Source organism: Rattus rattus, chromosome 4 (genome assembly GCF_011064425.1).
Source record: "Rattus rattus isolate New Zealand chromosome 4, Rrattus_CSIRO_v1, whole genome shotgun sequence".
Classification (NCBI taxonomy): Eukaryota; Metazoa; Chordata; class Mammalia; order Rodentia; family Muridae; genus Rattus; species Rattus rattus.
Window position 1 is genome coordinate 52,508,503 of NC_046157.1, and position 19,230 is coordinate 52,527,732.

The 19,230-nt window shown below is 45.5% G+C and overlaps 1 protein-coding gene across 1 annotated transcript in view; it reads right to left on the reverse strand.

Annotated features, from left to right (window-relative positions):
• Mrps6 (mitochondrial ribosomal protein S6) overlaps window positions 1-19,230 on the reverse strand; it is a 55,895-nt gene that overhangs the window by 6,229 nt on the left and 30,436 nt on the right. Inside the window, exon 3 of the mRNA XM_032899669.1 lies at window positions 4,319-4,458. Coding sequence (XP_032755560.1) covers window positions 4,319-4,458 — 140 coding nt within the window. The remainder of the gene's footprint in view (window positions 1-4,318; window positions 4,459-19,230) is intronic.

Consider the following 19,230-nt stretch of genomic DNA (forward strand, 5'->3'; position numbering starts at 1 on the left):
AGAGCACTGAGAGAGACCACCCAGGCCTGCAGACAAGCTGCACCACTGGCCGCCCGTGAAGACACAGAACCCAGATCTGTGCTGAGAGGGCAGCTCTGAATCAGCTCCCTAAACCTCCTGCAGGTTCCAGAGCCAGAGCCAGAGGAGATCCAGGGTAAAAGACAGACCCAGGATCTCCAAGGGAATCAAACTACACCTCACGAACTCAGGACTGCAGCCCCTCAAAGGGGCAGCTGCTGAGTTCGGCAACTTAGGCAGAAACAGCTTAGGCCTTGGTGTGTGGCCCCTCTCTCTCACTGCCATCCATCCATGTCACTCATGGTAAAACGACTTACAACTCTGACTCCCCTGCTACCGCCTGACAGGCCTCAAAGAGGACATTCCAATAAACAGTACCAGTAAAACACAAATTACTTTCCATTCCCCATTTTTACTTTAACCATTAACTGAAGCAGTAAGTGGACAGATCATTTTGGGGAAAAAAAATCAGTGTGATAATCTAAAAGTCTAATGACAAACACAAACCTGCCTCTTTAAGCACATGCTGTCCACAGACAGCACAGTACATGGCAGGCAGCCGGATGGGTAAAAGTGCTATGGCGGCCTTGAACCCAGAGCCCAGCCGTGCTTACATTTAAAGGCCTGTTTCCCATGTTGTTCCAACTATACAGAGCTGTCACCTGCTGCCCCCAACCTTCTCTGTTGAGTTGCACAACAGCACTAGAGGTGGAAGTGAGGTACTCACTGCCTCCAAGCAGGGAGAGGTGGGGCCAAAGCAGGCTCACAATTCTAAAGCACATCTCATGCAGATGCAATGTTCCAAGGCCAGAGAGCAGTGAACTGCTTCTGACAAAATGATCTGCAGTGGCGGCTTCCTGCCTCTGAATTTAACACGTTAACACCACCAAACTCTCCATTACAAGGATCAGGGCTCCAGAGATCTGAAAGGGCCTAGAGAAATGGCTTCATAGGGCAGGCTGTGCCCAACCTGGGAATAATGCTCCCAAGCTGGCTCCCTGCACACCAGGGCTCTCCCAGGGAACCAGCTTCCAGATCTGCCATGCCTCTGAAAGCTAGCCCCCACCCTGCAGCACCACAAGGGCAGACTCTGACACAAGACTATGTCACTGCCCAGAGCTGAGCCCCCAGCCCCACTGCTAGAGATGTCGGGGAAAGAAATGTATCCTGGTGGTGCTCTTAGATATAAAGGTCACATTCTTTCAATCGCCACTTGTCTGAACCCCACAAAAAGAGCTTGCTTAAACTGGAGTCGTATTCTTTGTCACTGTCCCTCTCAGACACCCTCCCCTTCCTAGTGGCACACAGTGGAATTTTCCACTCAAGTGCTCAGTAGCTCCCAGTGGGTGGGGGAGTTTGGGAGGGGTGGGAGGGCTCTGCAGCAGCAGAGCATCTTGGAAGCTGTTTGCTCGAAGACAAGAGTCGATCTGTGTGGATGCCTGTCCTAGACTGTCTTGGTTAAACCTTTCTGATCTGGGACTCCACAGAGGCAACGGGTTGTCCACCTTAATCCAAAGGCTGTCACAGAGCCTCCATCTGCTTTTCTTCCTATCTGTTGGCTCTCGTGCATTTTAAAAATGAGCAATTCTACAAATCTTGGGGGAAATGACACTTAAACCTTCAAGGATGAGCATCGCCACCCCAAACAAGCTGCAGAGCATCTACACACAAAACTGGAGCCATGGCACAGGCCTTGACTCGATGCTGGCAGGAAAACACAAGAACACAGAAATGTTAGCTAATGGGAAAACTGCAGGAGACTCAAGCTCCTCTAGAGAGGGCGCCAGCGCTCTCGGAGTAAGGAGGCTGCAGATACACTTGGGAGCAGTCAGTAAAATTCCACTCATTCACCCAAGAGCTGGTTACTCTGATCCCTCTGCTCCGCTGTGACAGAAGGCCATCTCAGACACATGCAGCAGAGCTGTGCACAGAAGGCCATCTCAGACACATGCAGCAGAGCTGTGCACAGGACATCTCAGACACATGCAGCAGAGCTGTGCACAGAAGGCCATCTCAGACACATGCAGCAGAGCTGTGCACAGAAGGGCATCTCAGACACATGCAGCAGAGCTGTGCACAGAAGGCCATCTCAGACACATGCAGCAGAGCTGTGCACAGAAGGGCATCTCAGACACATGCAGCTGTACCTTTAGCATCTACCCGAATGTAAGACCAGAACTCCTTCCACAACTGACGAGTTCTTACAAGCATGGAAGTGAGCCCAGTCTCCTGGCCAGTCACAGGCCACCGGACACACAAGTTCAGCACTGAGAGATCACCAGTTCTTTTGCTGTCCTCCCTCCAGCACCTAGTGCAAAGAGCTTCAAACGGTGTGCAGTCCTGGAGTGAGGCTGGCTGCTGTGTCTGCAGTGGAGTATCACTAGGCCTCAGGGAGATGCTCGCCCTTTTTAGAAAGAGTCGACAAAACACCTCCTCCCATTGCTCCCTCTACAATGTGTGACTCCATTAAACCCTCTCCAACAAACAGAGAGGTTCGGGCTGAGTCTCTGAGGCACAAAGAGAGAGAAAGTGTTCAAATGTCTGAGTGGGACCAGAGCAAACTCAGAGAGAAGAAAACTGCCAGGTGATCTAACACCAGTGGCTTCCCAGCACTGCCTGTGACAATAGGGGGTAACTGAAGCCAGGCCTCCATCTGGAAAGCTGATCTAGGAGACCAAAGGCTCCCAGCCACTACCACTGGACCCAAGCAGTGGAAGGGTCTGTTCAAGCCTGCAGTTACAAGACCATGATCTGGCAGCCAGCTGACTTGCAACATGGCTGCCTTTAGGAACATAGAAAAGTCATATACACACAAGCAATCTGTCAAACAGAGAAAATGCCTACTACAAGGAAGGCGAGGCTTGAGGACTCTGAAGAATCCAACTGACTCCAAGCTCCCCAAGGCAGGCGATAAGAACCCTTTCTCAGGCAATTCTAAGTATGTTAGCCCTCACAGGCTCATTTAACCAAAACCCTGTGGAAAACATTCTCTACTATACAGAAAGAAAGTGCCATGCTGGGGCCAGCAACATGGCTCAGGAGGCAGAAAAGCTTGCACACAATCTTGACCACTTGAGTTCACTTCCTAGATCCTACAAGGTAGCAAGAGAGATCCAACTGTCAAGAGTTGAGTCAAGAGTCATGTCTGACATCCACACATGCTCCATGGCCTGCACAGGCCTGCACTTTCGCACACATGCACGCATGCACGCACACGCTCACAGAACGCCTCACCATTGCTATGCCAATGTGTCTATACAGGGAAAGGTCATATAAGGCCCCCACATGGAACTGATGTCCACACCCAATGTTTGTTTGTTCCTCATCTCTGTAAGTTAGTATTCAGATAGAGCACTTTGGAAACAGGACTTCAACAGATAAATGCAGACAATGACTGTTCTCAGCAACACAAGCCTAAAACCTGAGGTCCTCCTCGTGGTACTTGTACACACTGCACACACGTAGTGAACTGAGGTACCCACTTCTGTGCTTGCTCACAGGGCACACATGTAGTGAACTACAAAGCCCCTCCTTTGCTCGGGGCTCTTCCTCTACTTTCTCTCCCTCTCCCCCTCCCTCTTTCCCTCTCTTCCCTCCCTCCCTCCCTCCCTCTCATACATATACACTCCATCCTTGTTATTATGATTGTGGGAGAAGCTCAGCCACTGGCACTTCCTGTTTCCTAGCAACGCCAAGGCAATCTGGCAAGGCCCTCACAAGAAGCTGAACACAAAACAAGGCGAGGCAATGACGATGTCTGCAATGTGTGAATTCCTGGACCACCTGAGTCCGCTGCACACACCATGAAACCACAGGAATAAAGCGGTGCCCTGACAGTGCACTGACGACGTCCCCAAGACAACTCAAACGTGAGACTTAGGTCAATACTCGAGGACGTGCATGAACAAGGCAAAGAGTACTGAGTGAGGGGCCTGGACAGAGCACACCACACCTTCAGAAATCCAAGCGCTGTGTGCAGTGGACAGATCATCTCTGTCTGTGCTCTCTCTCAGCCTGTGTGCGGAGCCTGAGGTGTTCTGAGGGCAAACGTTCTGAAGCTGAAAACAGAGCTCCCCCGCGGGAGCCTGTAAGCCGTGGCTCTGTTCATGGATTTCTGTTGTGACCCGCATGGCATGGTCAGCGTAACGTCCCAATCTGAGACACACACTGCTTTTGTAAGTGATACCTGAAGGTCACCCAGCACACCTGGGAACTCATGGCAGCAGCACTGTGACAGCTTCTATGATGCACAGTGTCCTTTCCCAAGCCCACACTGAATCCACTTCATGGAGACACTTACCCTCCTCGGCTGTGCCGCTGGCTGTGACTGGAGATCCTGTATGGGAGTGCACGCTCACCCAGGTTTTCCAAGCTCCTCACTATGGCTCCTCGGTCCATCAGGGATTCTATTGTACGTTTTAAAGCAGCAGCGGTCTCTGGCTGTTTTATATTTCCATTTTTAAGGAGAAAAAGAAAAGGACCACAATCAATATGACAATTGGAAAGACTAAGTCCATGCTGCTAGAGGTCTCTGGATAAAAGCAAGTGAACTGGCTTCAGCTGACTTAAACAAGAAGCAACAGAGCAAAGGCAGTGACGACGTAAGACAGCTCACAGACACAAAGGAAGGGGAGTTCGGAGGCCAGTGTGGCTCCAGGATCTGGGGGCAGAACTAACATGGCTTCTCTCAAGAGCCTCAGCAGGCTCAACCAGTGCCAACACCGTCCCTTCTACACTACGACTCAGAGAGAAATTCCAAGAGGTCAGCCTATTGGCAGGGCACCTGATAGTGTGTATCAGCCGCAGCTCAGTGGGAAAGAGGTTGAATCCCAAAGGAGCTAATAATTTGATAAAGAGTTTAACAAAACACATGGAAAGGGACCCAGACAGAGGAAAGCACAGTGGTTTGATATAGACATGTGCGTGTGTGTGTGTGTGTGTGTGCGTGCGTGCGTGCAGATCCCGGGGCTCACTGGACAGCCAGTCTAGCCAAACTCTGGGCACAGGTCCGGTGAGAGACTAAGTCTCAAAAATGAAAGTGGCAGGTAAAACTTAGAAGACACTGAAGTAAACCCGTGCTCTCGCCCCCGCTGCCCTCTACAGGCACAAGTACACACACACACATTCATGGGGGAGTACGCTCTCCCACATACACAAGTGTATACACATGCACATACCATATAAGCACAAAGAAACATTCTTCTTAAAAAGGGATTTTATCATATCTGTCAAAAAAGAAACCAGTTCCTAACACAAAAACAGAGCTCACTCTTTCCCTTTGTTTCAAAATCACGGCGTGAGGTACGTGAGGTACGTGAGGTGCGTGGGCTGCCCGTGGGCTGCGATGGCGGACTTACTTGTTGCTGTAATTTCAAGTTAGTCAGTAGTTTAAAGACCACCTGAGGGCTGCTGAGATTCTCAGTGGCTAACAGTACTCAGTGCCCAACCTGAGCTCAATCTCTGGGTACTTAATTTCAGGGTAGATGGAAAGGCCTGGCTCACACAAGTTACCCTCTAAATGCATACAGTGGGAAGTGAGCCTACACTCATGCATATTAAATAGATATAACTTTTAAAAAGAAACTGCAAGAGAAACAAAAGATTTTTGGTTATTAAGGTTACACAATTTTTTTTATATACCTTACCTCAAAACAAAGTAGACTCTTAAAGACAGGGCCTCAAACTTTGTTTTGGCAAATTAAGTTTTATGGGAACACAGCCAGCTCACGCATTTGAAGTGTTTATGGCTGTTTGTGCTTAAAGCAGATTTGTAGTTACAACAGAGACCAGATGGCCCCAAACTTGATAATTACTATGTAGCCAACCTCTGTTCTACACTGTGAAGGGATGAGGAAGCCAGCAGGGCCTCAGTCCATTCACCCTAAAAGGCACCACAGATCACAGCCTAGCCCGTGACTGACTTTAGAAAGTGAATCCCAGCCGACAGGTCAGCAGGCTGATGAACACTGTCAGCCTCAATTTGCCATAGGCTCAAAACCAACTCCGGAACTCAGTGCTCCATTGGCCATTTCTAACCTGAGTCACATCTCGCAACACAGCGTCTTATGTGGTGCTGAAGAATCCAGGAGTGGTAAAAACCTTGGTGCCTATCTGGATTTATGTTAATGTAGTGTTCTCCCCTATAGTAGAGCCTCGAGCAGCAGCAGAGTTTGTCTGTGCCAACCTGAAGCCCCAAATCCCAAACTAAACTTGATATTCAAACACCTAACTCCTGGCCAGCTAACCAGGAGTCTCGGTGACTCCTGCCGAACAGTCGGCTAGCATATATCAGATGTGCCGTGCGCTACGTGTGCTGAAAACCTGACAGCCAACAATCACCTTGCTGCGGCAGAGTACAGAAAGGAACTGTTCACGGTGGACAGCTTCATTCTGGGCATCCTGCTAAGACCTGAGCCCACTGTACGAGCAACAGGACCCGGCTGGAGTGACCACAGCAGTCCTGTCGCACAGCACTCACTCGCTTGCACAGAACTCAGATTTTGTCCTTAATTCTCCTGGCATCTCCAAGTAAAAGTGTGTTTTCTGTGTAATTTCCAACTTGTTTTGGTTTTGAGACAGGACCTTACTCTGTAGCTTAGGCCAGAACTTAGTAGGCAGCCCCAGCTGCCTCGGCCTCCCAAATGTCGGGAATACAGAAAGAAGCCACCATGCCTGGCAAGTGTGCTCACTTCTAATCTTGTGTAGCTATCTGTGTGTGTTTTATAATAGTAAACGATACAGCAAACTGTTATGTAGTTTCTGCTCTCACCACGTTTTCTCTGATTTCTTTCCCACAGTTCTAAGCTGTACCTGATGACTAAAGATGCTAAACACATCCTGAGACGCTCACTGGCCACCTGCGTCTGCGCCTTTAACACTGGTCACTTCACTGCTCACTCGCTGGTTACAAAACTGGGGACCTGGTGTTTAATTCCTGCACTTCCTTATACATTCTAAGCATTAGACCCATCTGACGCAGAGCTGTTAGCGATCTCCCATCTGCGGCCTGCTTCCGTACCGTGCTGAGAGTGCCTGTCCCTTTTAGTTTCATGGAATCCCATCTGTGAACTCTTGGGTTTACTTCCTGTGCTGTTAAAAGTCTTTTCTCTACAAAGTTCTTGCCGGTGCCTGTATTCTGAAGTGCTTCCCCTAACGTCCTCCTCAGCATCTCATGGCTTATACTGCCTTCCATCCACTTTGAATTGATTGTTGTGAAGATTAAAGACAAGGGTCTGATTTCACTCTTTGCCTAATGGATAACCAGCTCTCCCAGGTAACATTTTTTGAAGAAGTGACCACTTTTCCGCTATGTTTTTCACACCGTGTCAAAAATTAATTAGGTTGCTGTGGCCACATGGGCTCATTTCTAGACTCTCCCATTCAATCCCTCAGGGTCTACAAGTCTTCTTCTGTGCCTGTAGCATGCTGTGTTTGTCCCTGTGGTTCTGTACTGTAATTTCAAATCAGATATTATGGTACTCCAGAAGTGGGCTTTCTGCTTAGGACTGAGTTGGCTAGATAGGGTATTTTACTTTCCATGTGGATTTTAGAATTCTTTTCTCCTAGTTGTATATATTTAATTTTGTTAGTGGCTGCACTGAACCTATAGACTGCTCTCAGTAACAGACCCCGTTTTTACCATATTAATCCTGTTAATCCATGGATAGAAAAATCTGCCACCTTCTACCAATGCTTTCAATTTCTTTCTTTGGTATCTTTCAAGTTTAATCTATGTAGCGGGGTTATCCCTACAGTTTTTGTTGTTATTGTTATGTATGAAGAACAGGTACTTCCCTAGCAAGTTCACTATTGGTACAGAGAAAAAGTGCTGATTTTTGTGTTGACTCTGTATCCTGATACTTTCCTAACGCACACATCAGCTCTCAATTTTCTGGAGTTCAGAGAGTGCCTCACACCTTACATACAGGACCACATCATGAACAAACAGATCGGCATGACTTATGTCCTACTCTAGTCTCTTAATTTTCTGTTCTTTCCTGTTGCTCTGGGTAAGAGCTCAAGTACTGCCAGAGAAAATCTGCCTCATTTCAGAGTGTGTAAGAAATGCTGTTTTCTCCTGTAGTGCAATGCTGACGATACACTTCCGGCATAGTCTACACCAGGCTAAGGATGTTCCTTCTGGTTCTCATCTGCCCAGAACTGTCAAAACTTTGGTAAAGGCCTTTTTTGCATCATCAAGATGACCATGTGATATCTGTTCTTATGTTTATACTGTGAATTAAACCCATAGATTCACATCCTACAACCTTGGAATGAAACTAACTTGGTAGTGATGCTTTTTTTTTTCTCTTGACTTTTCTTGAATTCAGTTTGCAAATGTTGAGAATTTTTACATTTATGTTCATCAGAGAAAACGGTCTGCCATTTTTCTCCTTGTTCTGCCCCTCTGTGGTGCTGATATCAGGGTAAAACTACAGAACAAGTACTTTTGCTTTCTCTTCGGCAGAACAGGTTGAGAAGTGTTGGTACCTTAAAAGTTTGATGGGCAGCTCCAGGGGGCACTGAGAAGAACATGCTTTCTTATCTGTTGGACAGACCGTCCTGTCCTGTAAATGTCTGTTAATTCCAATTGCCCTACGATATGATTTAACTCTGCTGACTGAGTTTTGAAGACCTGTCTGAAGGTAAGAGTGGAGTATTAAAGTCTCCTGGGGCATTAAAGTAATGACTGAAAGAGAGCCTTTAGTGTTTGTTTCAAGAAGTTGGAAGGCCAAGATTCAGCACATCAATATTTACAACTGTTCTATCAGAAGTAGTTTCTCTCTTCTGACTAGTTCTGGTATGAGATTGGTCATGCCGGCTCTTCCCATCCTCCATTTTCTGGGTAGGCTGACTTTCATCCTTTGACCTAGCTTCCTGACCTCTTTGCCAGGGAAGTGTGTTTAAGGTGGCAGATAGTTGGTTCTTACTTTTTAACCCAGTTAGTCTGCATCCTTTAACTGGTGAGTTGATGCTAGTACCTTTTAAAGTTATTATTGAGGGAACTGGTGTTTTCTACGGTTCTGTGGGCTGTCGATCTAGCTGAAGTATTCGTGGCTGTTCTTTTCCTCTGTTAGTATCACACTGTCCATCTCTGTGCTGGGTGGGATGCGTCCTCCCATCATGCTCCTCTTTATGTCCCCTGCTGCTACTCAGTAGGGCGCTGACTGTGGGAACAAATCTAACACTTTCACAGTCGTCGTCCCAGTAAATGCAACAGACAAAAAATTCCGCAAGATTCATAGTGCAGGCGATCCAAATGATCACTCTGCAAAACTTAAAATCATTTACAGTAACAGTCATGGGCAAAGCACCTATCAACCTTCCCCTCACCACCCGGACATGATTTACAAGGCGTGAGTGAGCTGTAGAGGAGCAGAAATGTGTGCACACCTCTGTGTGAGTGTAGAAGAGAAGAGATGTGTGCACACCTCTGTGTGAGTGTAGAAGAGATGTGTGCACACCTTTGAGTGAGTGAGCTGTAGAAAAGAAGGTATGTGTGCACACCCTTGCTACTAGCCACGGAGCAGCACAGATTCTCAGGAGGGTGCCAATTCCCTAGTATCAGAGATGGGAGTCAAGCCTTTTGAAGCTGTCATTTTGAGAGAGTCAGGAAGAACCCAAATACTATTTCTTGGCTCAAAATACTTATCTGGAAACACTGTTTTCAAAGTTTCTTTCCACAGATAAGTACGCCCAAGTTGCTCCCTGTGAAATCTACCCCCAAGGGGTGGTACGCAGTCTCCTTCCATCAGAGCACGCTACAGGTAGGAGACAGTCACTGACAAGCGGCTGATTAAAGCACAGCAAAACTCACATGAGAAGAAGCATCACTGACAGAGCTCAGAGGAAGAGACAGCCACTGTTAAGGGGTAGGTGAGAGAAAGCAAAGTCCAGCCAGCTCCTGAAACACAGTATCAGCCAACGTGCTGAGAGCAGGCTGCACACCAGAGGAGCAGGAGAGCCGGGAGACAGGGAGCTGCAATGTGGGGCAGTCAGTGTGGAGGCTACCGAGTTGTTTCCTGCTCGCTGCACTCTTCTATGGTTTCAGGTGCTTCAGAGCTCACCTACAACGCTGGGAAAAATGCAAGCTTTCTGGAGAGCACAGCAGTGTTCATTAGCTTAGTCTGTCTTACCCACACCTAGATATTACCACTTTGTGCTAGGAACACAGAAACTATCTTCCCCACTCTCTGCGCAGTGGCTAAGTTTCTCAGTTACCCACTTAGCTGCTTCAGTTAGTAACCCTCTTGGCCTCCTGCTGCTTGAATCCATTACTAACTTCAGTTAATCTGGTCTCTAGTAATCAGTCTGCTCTCTACCTGTGGGGCTGAGGTATTTAGCTTCTTCAGAAGTAAGCTCCTGCAGTTTTGTCCTCTGGTGCCTGCTTATGACATGCAATATCCCAGTCAGACTCATCCTTTTTGGTGCGGGTAGCGTGAGTCTTTTGTCTGAGTATGTCACTATGTATTTCAGCATGTTCTCTGACGGTCTCACAGACTCTCTCTGTGTCTTGCCTGTAGTGGACACTGCTGTAACACACAGGGGGGTGGGGAGGGAGTCTCTCTCAAGTACACTGATTTCTCCCATCCAATTCAGCCTGGGGGTGGGCTTATTGTGTCGCGTGGAGGTTCTGCTCAGTGCTTCTTCACTTACTATTATCTGTGTGTCTGGGAGTGAGGTGGCCCGTGTGGACAGCCTCACAGCCTCAGTTCTCTCCTTCCTTTATGCAGGTCCTAAGGATCCCACTCAGGCCCCCTGGCTTGCCCAGACAATGTTTACCTTCTGAGACATCCTGGAAACCCCAAAGACTTTTTCACCTTATTGTAATGAACTCACGAAGGTAAATGTCACACTGCTAAGTGAAGGTAGCCTTAAACAAACCCTTGCCCAGTCCATACTCTATGTATCTCAATGAACTTCTACAGTCAGGGTGGCCTTCTGAAGGATGGGACCTCTGCAGTCAGGGTGACCTTCTGAAGGATGGGACCTCTGCAGTCAGGGTGGCCTTCTGAAGGATGGAGCTTCACCTAGGACCTTTACACTTTCACTTTCAGTTACATTATATTCACTTATCCACCATGAAATGATACGACCATTAAGAATAAGAAGTGTAACTAGAAAAACAATTAGCTTTAGATTCTCTTCCATGACCGCCTTTTTGCCTGTGTTCTGTCCTTCCTTAACACCTGTTACCTTCCCTTGGTCCTTTCTACATTACACTGTTTATGTATATGTATGTACACACAAGGACACATCATAGACTGGGATCTGTATGAACACGGGTCTTTCTTTTCGGGTGCGGGTGGCCTCATTTAGACACAGAGACCTTTTCTGTGTCTAATTTAACGAGTAAATCTCTTTTCCTTGTGCTAATACTATAGCCCTCCCTGAGAGCGACATGAACAGCAGTCCTAGCAGGTGGCTTCTACTTCTTCATCAGCAAACAAGACCAAAATTCAGGTACCTATGTTTACTGTTCTAAGAACATTTCACAAATCTAGCATCTTCTTCTATCTTCCCCATCCCTTCCAGATAAATAAAGGATGGGAGACAACAGGCAGAAGTCCTGGTTACTATGGCAGCAAGTAAGTGAAATGCCACAGCTCCCAAAATAGGCGGTGAGAGCAGGGGTCAGGTGGAGCCTGCCAAGGACCAGGCTTGCTGATTGCTGTGTCTGTGCACTACTTAGTCCCCACCTACACCGCCTACGTCACCCTCTCCACGTGAAGGACAGCACTGAGTGCCCGAGACACTATGGAAGGATGGAAGCAACGAAGAATTTGACAGCAAAGACAGAGGTTCCTAAGGAAATTCTAGTTAGGTTCTGTGCCAGGGCAATGTTTAGAAAAATATCAATTAGGTGGCTGTCTGTATTAAGAAGTGTTCTTTACTTTAAAAACAAAACAAAACAAAACAAACAAACAAAAAAAAAAACCCTGAGACTACCAAATCAGAAACCGGCGTGGCACATTCTGCTGAGCAGCAGAACACAGGAGCCCACCGACTGGACCACGGCACAGGTGCTGAAGCTCAGGTGACGGAATAAAGGTACTGAACTAATTCTTCTACCATAAAAAGCAGGGCAGACACACAAAGGTCAAAAAAGCACCTTTTTTGTAAAATGAAAATTTTAGGAAAAAAGTTGTCCGTGAGATTCAGGCGTTTATGACAAGTAAGCCTTTCCTCAGTTATCCTGTGAGCATTCTACTAGCACAGTCATTTGGACGTGCCTTCTCCTAAACCAAACCCTTCAAGTTCATACCTTACCCTCACATCCCTGGAGGTGAGAGGCTCAACACGCATCTGATGACTACACAAGTCAAAGGGCCAAGAAGTGAAAATTGCTTACTAACTGATCCAACTGGAAAGGAGGAAGGAATTAAATAGCCAGAAAACAAAGGAAATAACGAAGAAAATCTGTGCTGCACACAAGAAACCAGTCCTATAATTTCTGAAAGGCAGAAATGCACAAGAAAGCAAATGCACAACCTTACTCAAAACCAGAGAGAGAGCAAGAGTGAGAAGCAGCCGAGGTGAGGTAGGAGGCAGAGGGTGGTCGGTCAGTCACTGAGCCTTTGAATTTCTAGAGTATCTTGGGATGTGTAAAACAACAAGCCTTATTAGATGCTCAAATCCTAAAGCATTCAGGGAACTTAGAGCTACAACAATTCAAAGACTCTGAAAATCTATGAAAATGGAGTTAGCAAACCCGAAGCCTTGCACACCTTTTGGCGCGGCTATAGGAAACCTGCCACAGTGTAACAGTGAGACTTCCACTGGGACTGGAGGGGAACGAGTCAAAGAGCACAGTCTCTGTGTTGCACATACTTTTCTCTGTGGTGTGTATGTATACATGCATGTGTCCATGTGAGCAGGGACATGTGCACACGTGTCCATGCATGCACAGACACGTGTTGCTCCCTTCTCGTCACTACCAGCTAAACATTAACAGTATCAGATCTGGAGTACAAAAGCCAAGGCAGAGATTAGGGAAAAATGAGCTACATCTGTCTAGATGTCTAGAACATACAAGGATGGAGATGCATCTTCACAGGGTTCTTGGCCCATGTCTTTAATCCCAGAACTCAGGCTGAAAGATTATAAGTTCAAGGTTACTCTACACTACTTCCCAGGCCCTGTCTTCAAAAAAAAGAAAACAAAAAACAAAACCCTAAGATGGCAACTGAAATTCGTGTCCTGAGTGTACACCTGCTAAGGACAAACATATCTCCCAAGCTGCATGTGTGAGAAACCCTGTCCTGTCCTTGCATCTTATGCTAAAGCTACCTGGAATAGGGCCACTGGGAGATGACTGATACACTGACGATTAGAGGTTTACCATAGGAGCGGCTCTGTCATACTCTGAGCTCCTTACTGCCCGATGCCCTGTTGATGCTATAACTCAACAAGGTCCTCAGCACACTGGACTGGGAGGTGGCAGTGAGGGATGCCGGCACCACATTCTTCAACTTCCCAGTTACAACCACGACTCAAAGAAACTTCTATTCTTCACAAATTATCGTCTGTTACTTTGTCATAATGGCAGAAAACAAATGAAGACATTGTTCCAGAGAATGGAGTACATTACACCACAGTTTGAAACTTACGAGTACACTTATTTCAGTAGAGGATGGAAAAAATAACATTTCAGATAGAACTCTGAATAAAACCTGAGTAATGGGACCTTTAGATAAAGCTCCCTAAAACAAGGACTTTCTGGGAGACTGATAGTGTTCTATTGCTGATGGATGGATGGATGGATGGATGGATGGATGGATGGATGGATGGATGGACCTTCTTCCTAATGAAAATGCATTTTCAAAACTGCATTTGAAATCCCCAAATGCATATTCTGTAAGTTTTAAAAGCCATTTGCAGACATCCATGTATGCAAGGTGGTGAAAAATAAAGGTCACTCAGCTGCTGCACACACTCCCAACAGAAGCAGACCAAGGCAATGCCCCAGCCTGCGTGGGCTCCCATTCCATAAACAAGTGGCCATCTTGCATTCTATTTAGTACCACATTGATGTGGGGTCCTTTGTTGTTGCTTGCTTTTTGTACGTGTATGGTTTCATAGATATTACTGTTTAAAAAGCAAAAGAAAGATAATGATGTAGTGATAATGATGTAGTGTGCAGATAACAATGGGCCTCCAGGAACATGTTAGTTGCACAGCACAAGGGTGTGAGTTGTAGTGCTGTTGGCCTCAAGCTGAGTCCTAACACACCTGCTACATACTAAATGTGGTGTCTTAAGCAGAAACAGGTAATAAAGATTACCAGTTGACAAAATGGGTTCACAGGAACCTGGCCAAGGGGAATCAGTATTCAAAAACAATTTGTAGGATGTAGTGAAAACTGGTACCCACTCACAATACATCTGTGCTGTTTTGTGCACCGAGCAAGTTAAGCGTCATAATAAAATGGTTTGATAGGTAGAGTTTACTACCTTTGAAACATCATGTCTTCACAGTTCTACATAAGTAGAATTGCAAATGCCTGCAATGCTACCGGTGGCTAGCATTCTTTCTGGAAGAATTCTTTCAGGGCAATTGCTCTAAAATGTCAACCTTCAAAGGCTAAACACAAGACACACTGGGAAGTTGGAAGAGTCAGTGCTGGAATCTAGTCTCTAGAAAATCCACTAAGGCTTCTAAGAAGAGGACTTGTTCAGATTTATCAGAGCATGTATGACAGAACACATACACACACAACGTATGCAACACAATACACTGACACACATTCTAGGGTAAAGCCCTGAAAAAAATAGGAAAGAGACAGCCACAGGGAGGAGCTGGGAAACCTATGGTAAGGAGGATCAGCCTCTGAAACCAGGGCTTAAGTCAGAGAGAAAACACACAGAATTGGTGGAAGCCACAATGTATGTGCTGGAGTCTTTGGAGTGGACTCATCAGAGGTAGGAGGCACAAGAACTGCTCCAAGTAGGTGCCATGACAAAAGGCTAAAAACTGGAACCCTGGCTCTCTTCCTCTTCCCTGGCAGCTGCTCAGAACCTCCTACTATAGTAGTGCTCAGAGCTACATTCCCAGCCATACCCTTCAGTTCAAAGCTTTCTGCCAGTCAATCTGCCTTTTCTAAAGACACTGTAGGATTTCCCCTAAGGAGGCCATGGAGGCCAAATACTGAAGCTAACAAAAACTTACCCTCAGAGCCTTATTGCTGCTGTTCACCTTATAAGCCATAAGCAGATAGCCAACGACCTGCACACAGCTGAGGAAAGCCTTCCATGAAAGACCAACATGAACAGAGAAAAGCTGTCTTGGGGTAACACAGCAGGGAAAGCGCCAGGGCCCCAGGAGAGAGAGCCACATCCAGGAAGCAAGAAGAGGGGCTGTCACAAGGCCAACGAGCTCTTAAAATGAAACCAGGTAGAAGTTACTTAAGCTTGTCCACAGAGTTAGCTGGAAGATACAGTTTAGAAACTCCTGAGCAGAGGAAATGACTGAGAAAATGAAGTGTAGCAACCCAAGCAGGCATTGGAAGGGCCAAAGAGAGCAGAGCCCCCTGCCCACTTCCCCAGGGCTATGCTGCCACACTCAAAGAGCCCACCTGGAACCAGAGACATTCAGCAAAGCTTTTTTTAATTATGAAGTTTTGGAACATGAGACATACAAGCCAGGAAAAAATTTCTATTACGCTTCCAAATTTCCACTGTTTTCTAGCTTCTAGTTTTCCAACTCAGAATTCTATATTCAGTTAAACACTAAATATGCCACTAAAAGCCTTTTAATTCTACAGACTTTAGAGTTAATTGTAACAAAGGGTTAATATTATCATTCATTGGAGTTCAAATTCCCAGAACCTATGTAAAAGCTGGGCAGGCACTGTGGCCATCTGTAACTGCAACACTGGACTGGAAGCAGAGACAGGGGATTCCAAGGACAAGATGGCTAACTACAGTTAGCAAGCTCAAACAATTAAGGAAGATACTGAATGTCAAACACACACACACACACACACACACACACACACACACACACACACACACACAGCAGCAGCAGCAGCAGCAGCAGCAGCAGATACATTAAAAAGAACTGACACCGTAGATAGTAGGTGATGCCCTGTATATATATCATAGGGTAAGATGTGCCATTCTCTACAGCAAGGAGCGAGCACACCAGACCATTTTCTACCAAATGCTTGACCCAACTGGGATAGAAAAAGTACACTCTGGTATACTAGAATCAGGCACATCAAACACTGGAAGAACCATGTCAAAAGAACACAAAAGCTCTCCTGAAGGTCCCATTAGCTAAATCTGGAAACACATGAACAGCAGCAGAACAGTAGTGGTCTATGACTTACTGAATAAATTACTCCAGAGTCTACACTGATGAGGAAAATAGCCATTCCGTACTGTCAGTTCCAACTTAAGCAAAAATGGTAAGTGTTCAAAACAATGGGCTCCAGTATGATGGAGAATAGTAAGCGCTTTCATAGCCTTAAATCACAAACTATCAGAAGAAAAACAGCTTGACAGTGGAGATATAAAGATACTGCCCTGACCGAGTATCGAGATTAATCTCAACCATAATGGGATAACACAACAGCCCACTAGCGTAAGTTCTGAGACCGTACTACCATTACGTTGTACTCCCTCCCCAAATGTACAATCTAGATCTAATCATTAGGAGATAAAATGATCCCAAGTTGTGAGGCACTCACATTCACTGACCTCAAACATGAGGTGGGAGAAGGAATTTGTCCCAGACTAAGAGAGACAAAAGGCACACAGCCAATGCAGCAGCAGACTGCTGTAAGACTTGTAAGGCTGCTACCCAGACACATCTGAAGTCTTTGGACCAAAGCCACTCAACGGCGCTCTGGCTTTTTACACTAATTATGACTCCTTGTCCTGGCTGTAAAAGGGAACCAAGAACTAAAGGAAGCACAGAGCAAACAGCTGTGCACCTGCTAGCTAAGGTGGCGGCGGCAGCTTCTGGGAGACTCGGGGGAAGACATTCCTATACCCCCTTGTCTTTCCAAACTTCCCTGAAACGTGAAGTGATTTTGAAGTTATAAGGGAAAACCCAAGAATATTCTTATTCCATGTTTTACACATAAGTAACCTTAGCCACTATCTGTGTCATTGTTCACAATGGTTAATGTACAATAGCAGCAGGGGGATTTCTGAAAACACTCAAGAGCAAAGTCAGCAAGAACTTGACTGAGACAGAACACGGAGTTTGAGACAGATATTCACACTGAGTCACAGAAGTGTAAATTTTTCATTTTATTCAAAGTTGGTACAGAAGTTCTAACATTTCCATAAAATAATTACTACACTTCAGTTACAGGACAAAATACCACAGAAAGGAACGGACTTTGCAAGAAATATATTCATCTTAAATTTTCAAATACTTCTGAAGGCTAGTGCAGCAGCTGGCAAAATAACACGCGTACACAAGGAACAGAGAGGTTTGTAGTCAGCAATAAAAACGGACAGCTCTTTAAGCAGATTTGCTTCAGTTTTCTCCCCATTTAATAAACAGCAACACTTAACACAGTAAACCAAGATTATACATGTCTACAGTTTTAGAAATCAGTTGTATACAGTATAGGCAAGGTAAAATTGTCGCGGATAATTAACAATTTTAAATCTACAGTTTTAACTGTTTTTCTTTCAAGATGGAAGTCACCTGGCTTACACCAAATCCTAATTTCTTTGAAACTAAAGCCTGATACAATGAAATGCACCTGATTAGTGGAACTTGAAAACGAGAGTCTGAGGACAACAGAGAGTAAACTGGAAATAATTAAAAATTAACTGACAACAAATTAATGTTGAACTACTCTATCATAACCAGACTTGGTGTACAACAATACCAGACTAAAGTCATACGTGTACATAATGCACAGCCCCAGGTACTGACTGGGGTCTTAGCCAGAAATGGGAACAAAGCTTTCACAGACAATACACTGGGGAAAATATTTCTCAATGGAGACATCTTTTCAAATGCATTAATACTTACATATGAAAATCATTTAGATAAAAACAGCAGTATTCTGCTGACATTTGGCTTTAAAATAAAGGAATGAATGAAGCAATTTCACAGGATATTATTAGAAAAGGAATTGTTTTCTTCTTGAAGAAGACTACTAACTTTTGCACAGCAACTATTTTTGATATCCATCTTGTCAAAAAAGGAAAACAACAGCAATGACAGAGCAGAAAGCCTAACAGTTCATGTGGTGATTAGCAACAGTTCTAGACAAAGAAAGGCAGCCAAGCAAGGGACCGACGAGCCCTGCTGGGTCTGAACATCGCAGGCCCTCACAGACTGAAGCAAAACCAACAAGGGCAGTGGAGGAACGGCCCCACACCACCACCAAGCATTACCACAATATGTTGCTATTAAAAAAATAAAGCTTTTACATCTTACTAACCCCACAGACAAGTCCATCAGCAAAAGACTTGGTGAACTGTTTGCCACTCAAAAGTCTGAGATCTCACAGTGAAATTAGGAAATTATACATATTTACACTGCTATAACTACATTTCACTTAGTCTAACTAAAGCAGTTTTCCATGAAATTATAAATGAAAATCATTTCTGCCAAAGAAATTTTAACAAATATTTCATAAAGTTGTAATAAACTCTTGAAGGTACGGAATACACAGTCTTTAGGCCTAAAAGGTAACTGCTCTACACTATCACATATTGCTAAGCCAAGGACACTCCTCCCCTCAGCTCCCACCCACACTGCAGCCTCAAGGTCACCTGTTGTAAAATTCTGTTGTGGGCACACAAGCCTAGCTTTTTGCTGGAGGGAAAAATCTCTTATCATTGTGCTTGTGAACCCTTTTAAGACATAGCACATACCAAGGCCTTGTCTGTCTGTCTGTCTGCCTCTGTCTCTCAGCAACACTGGTCTATGCCATCTAAGATCTTTGCTAGAGGTTTCCAAGCCTCTCCCTAAGAAGAAGTTTCCAAACAGAAGAGGCGCTCTCTTTTCTGCAAGCTGAGTCTTAAGGTAGACGGAAGTCAACACGGCTCATTCTCACTCCTGGTAAACATGCGACTCTTTGGAGGTAAGGAAAACAAGGGAAAAGCAATGCTGAGTGGGAAGAAATGCCAACTGCATTCCTGTGTGCACACCTACAGCTTCCCAGGGTCGAGTCTAGGAGTTAACAGAACAGATTAAACAGTCTTAGTACCACTGTGAAAAGTAGTGTCATGTCAAATC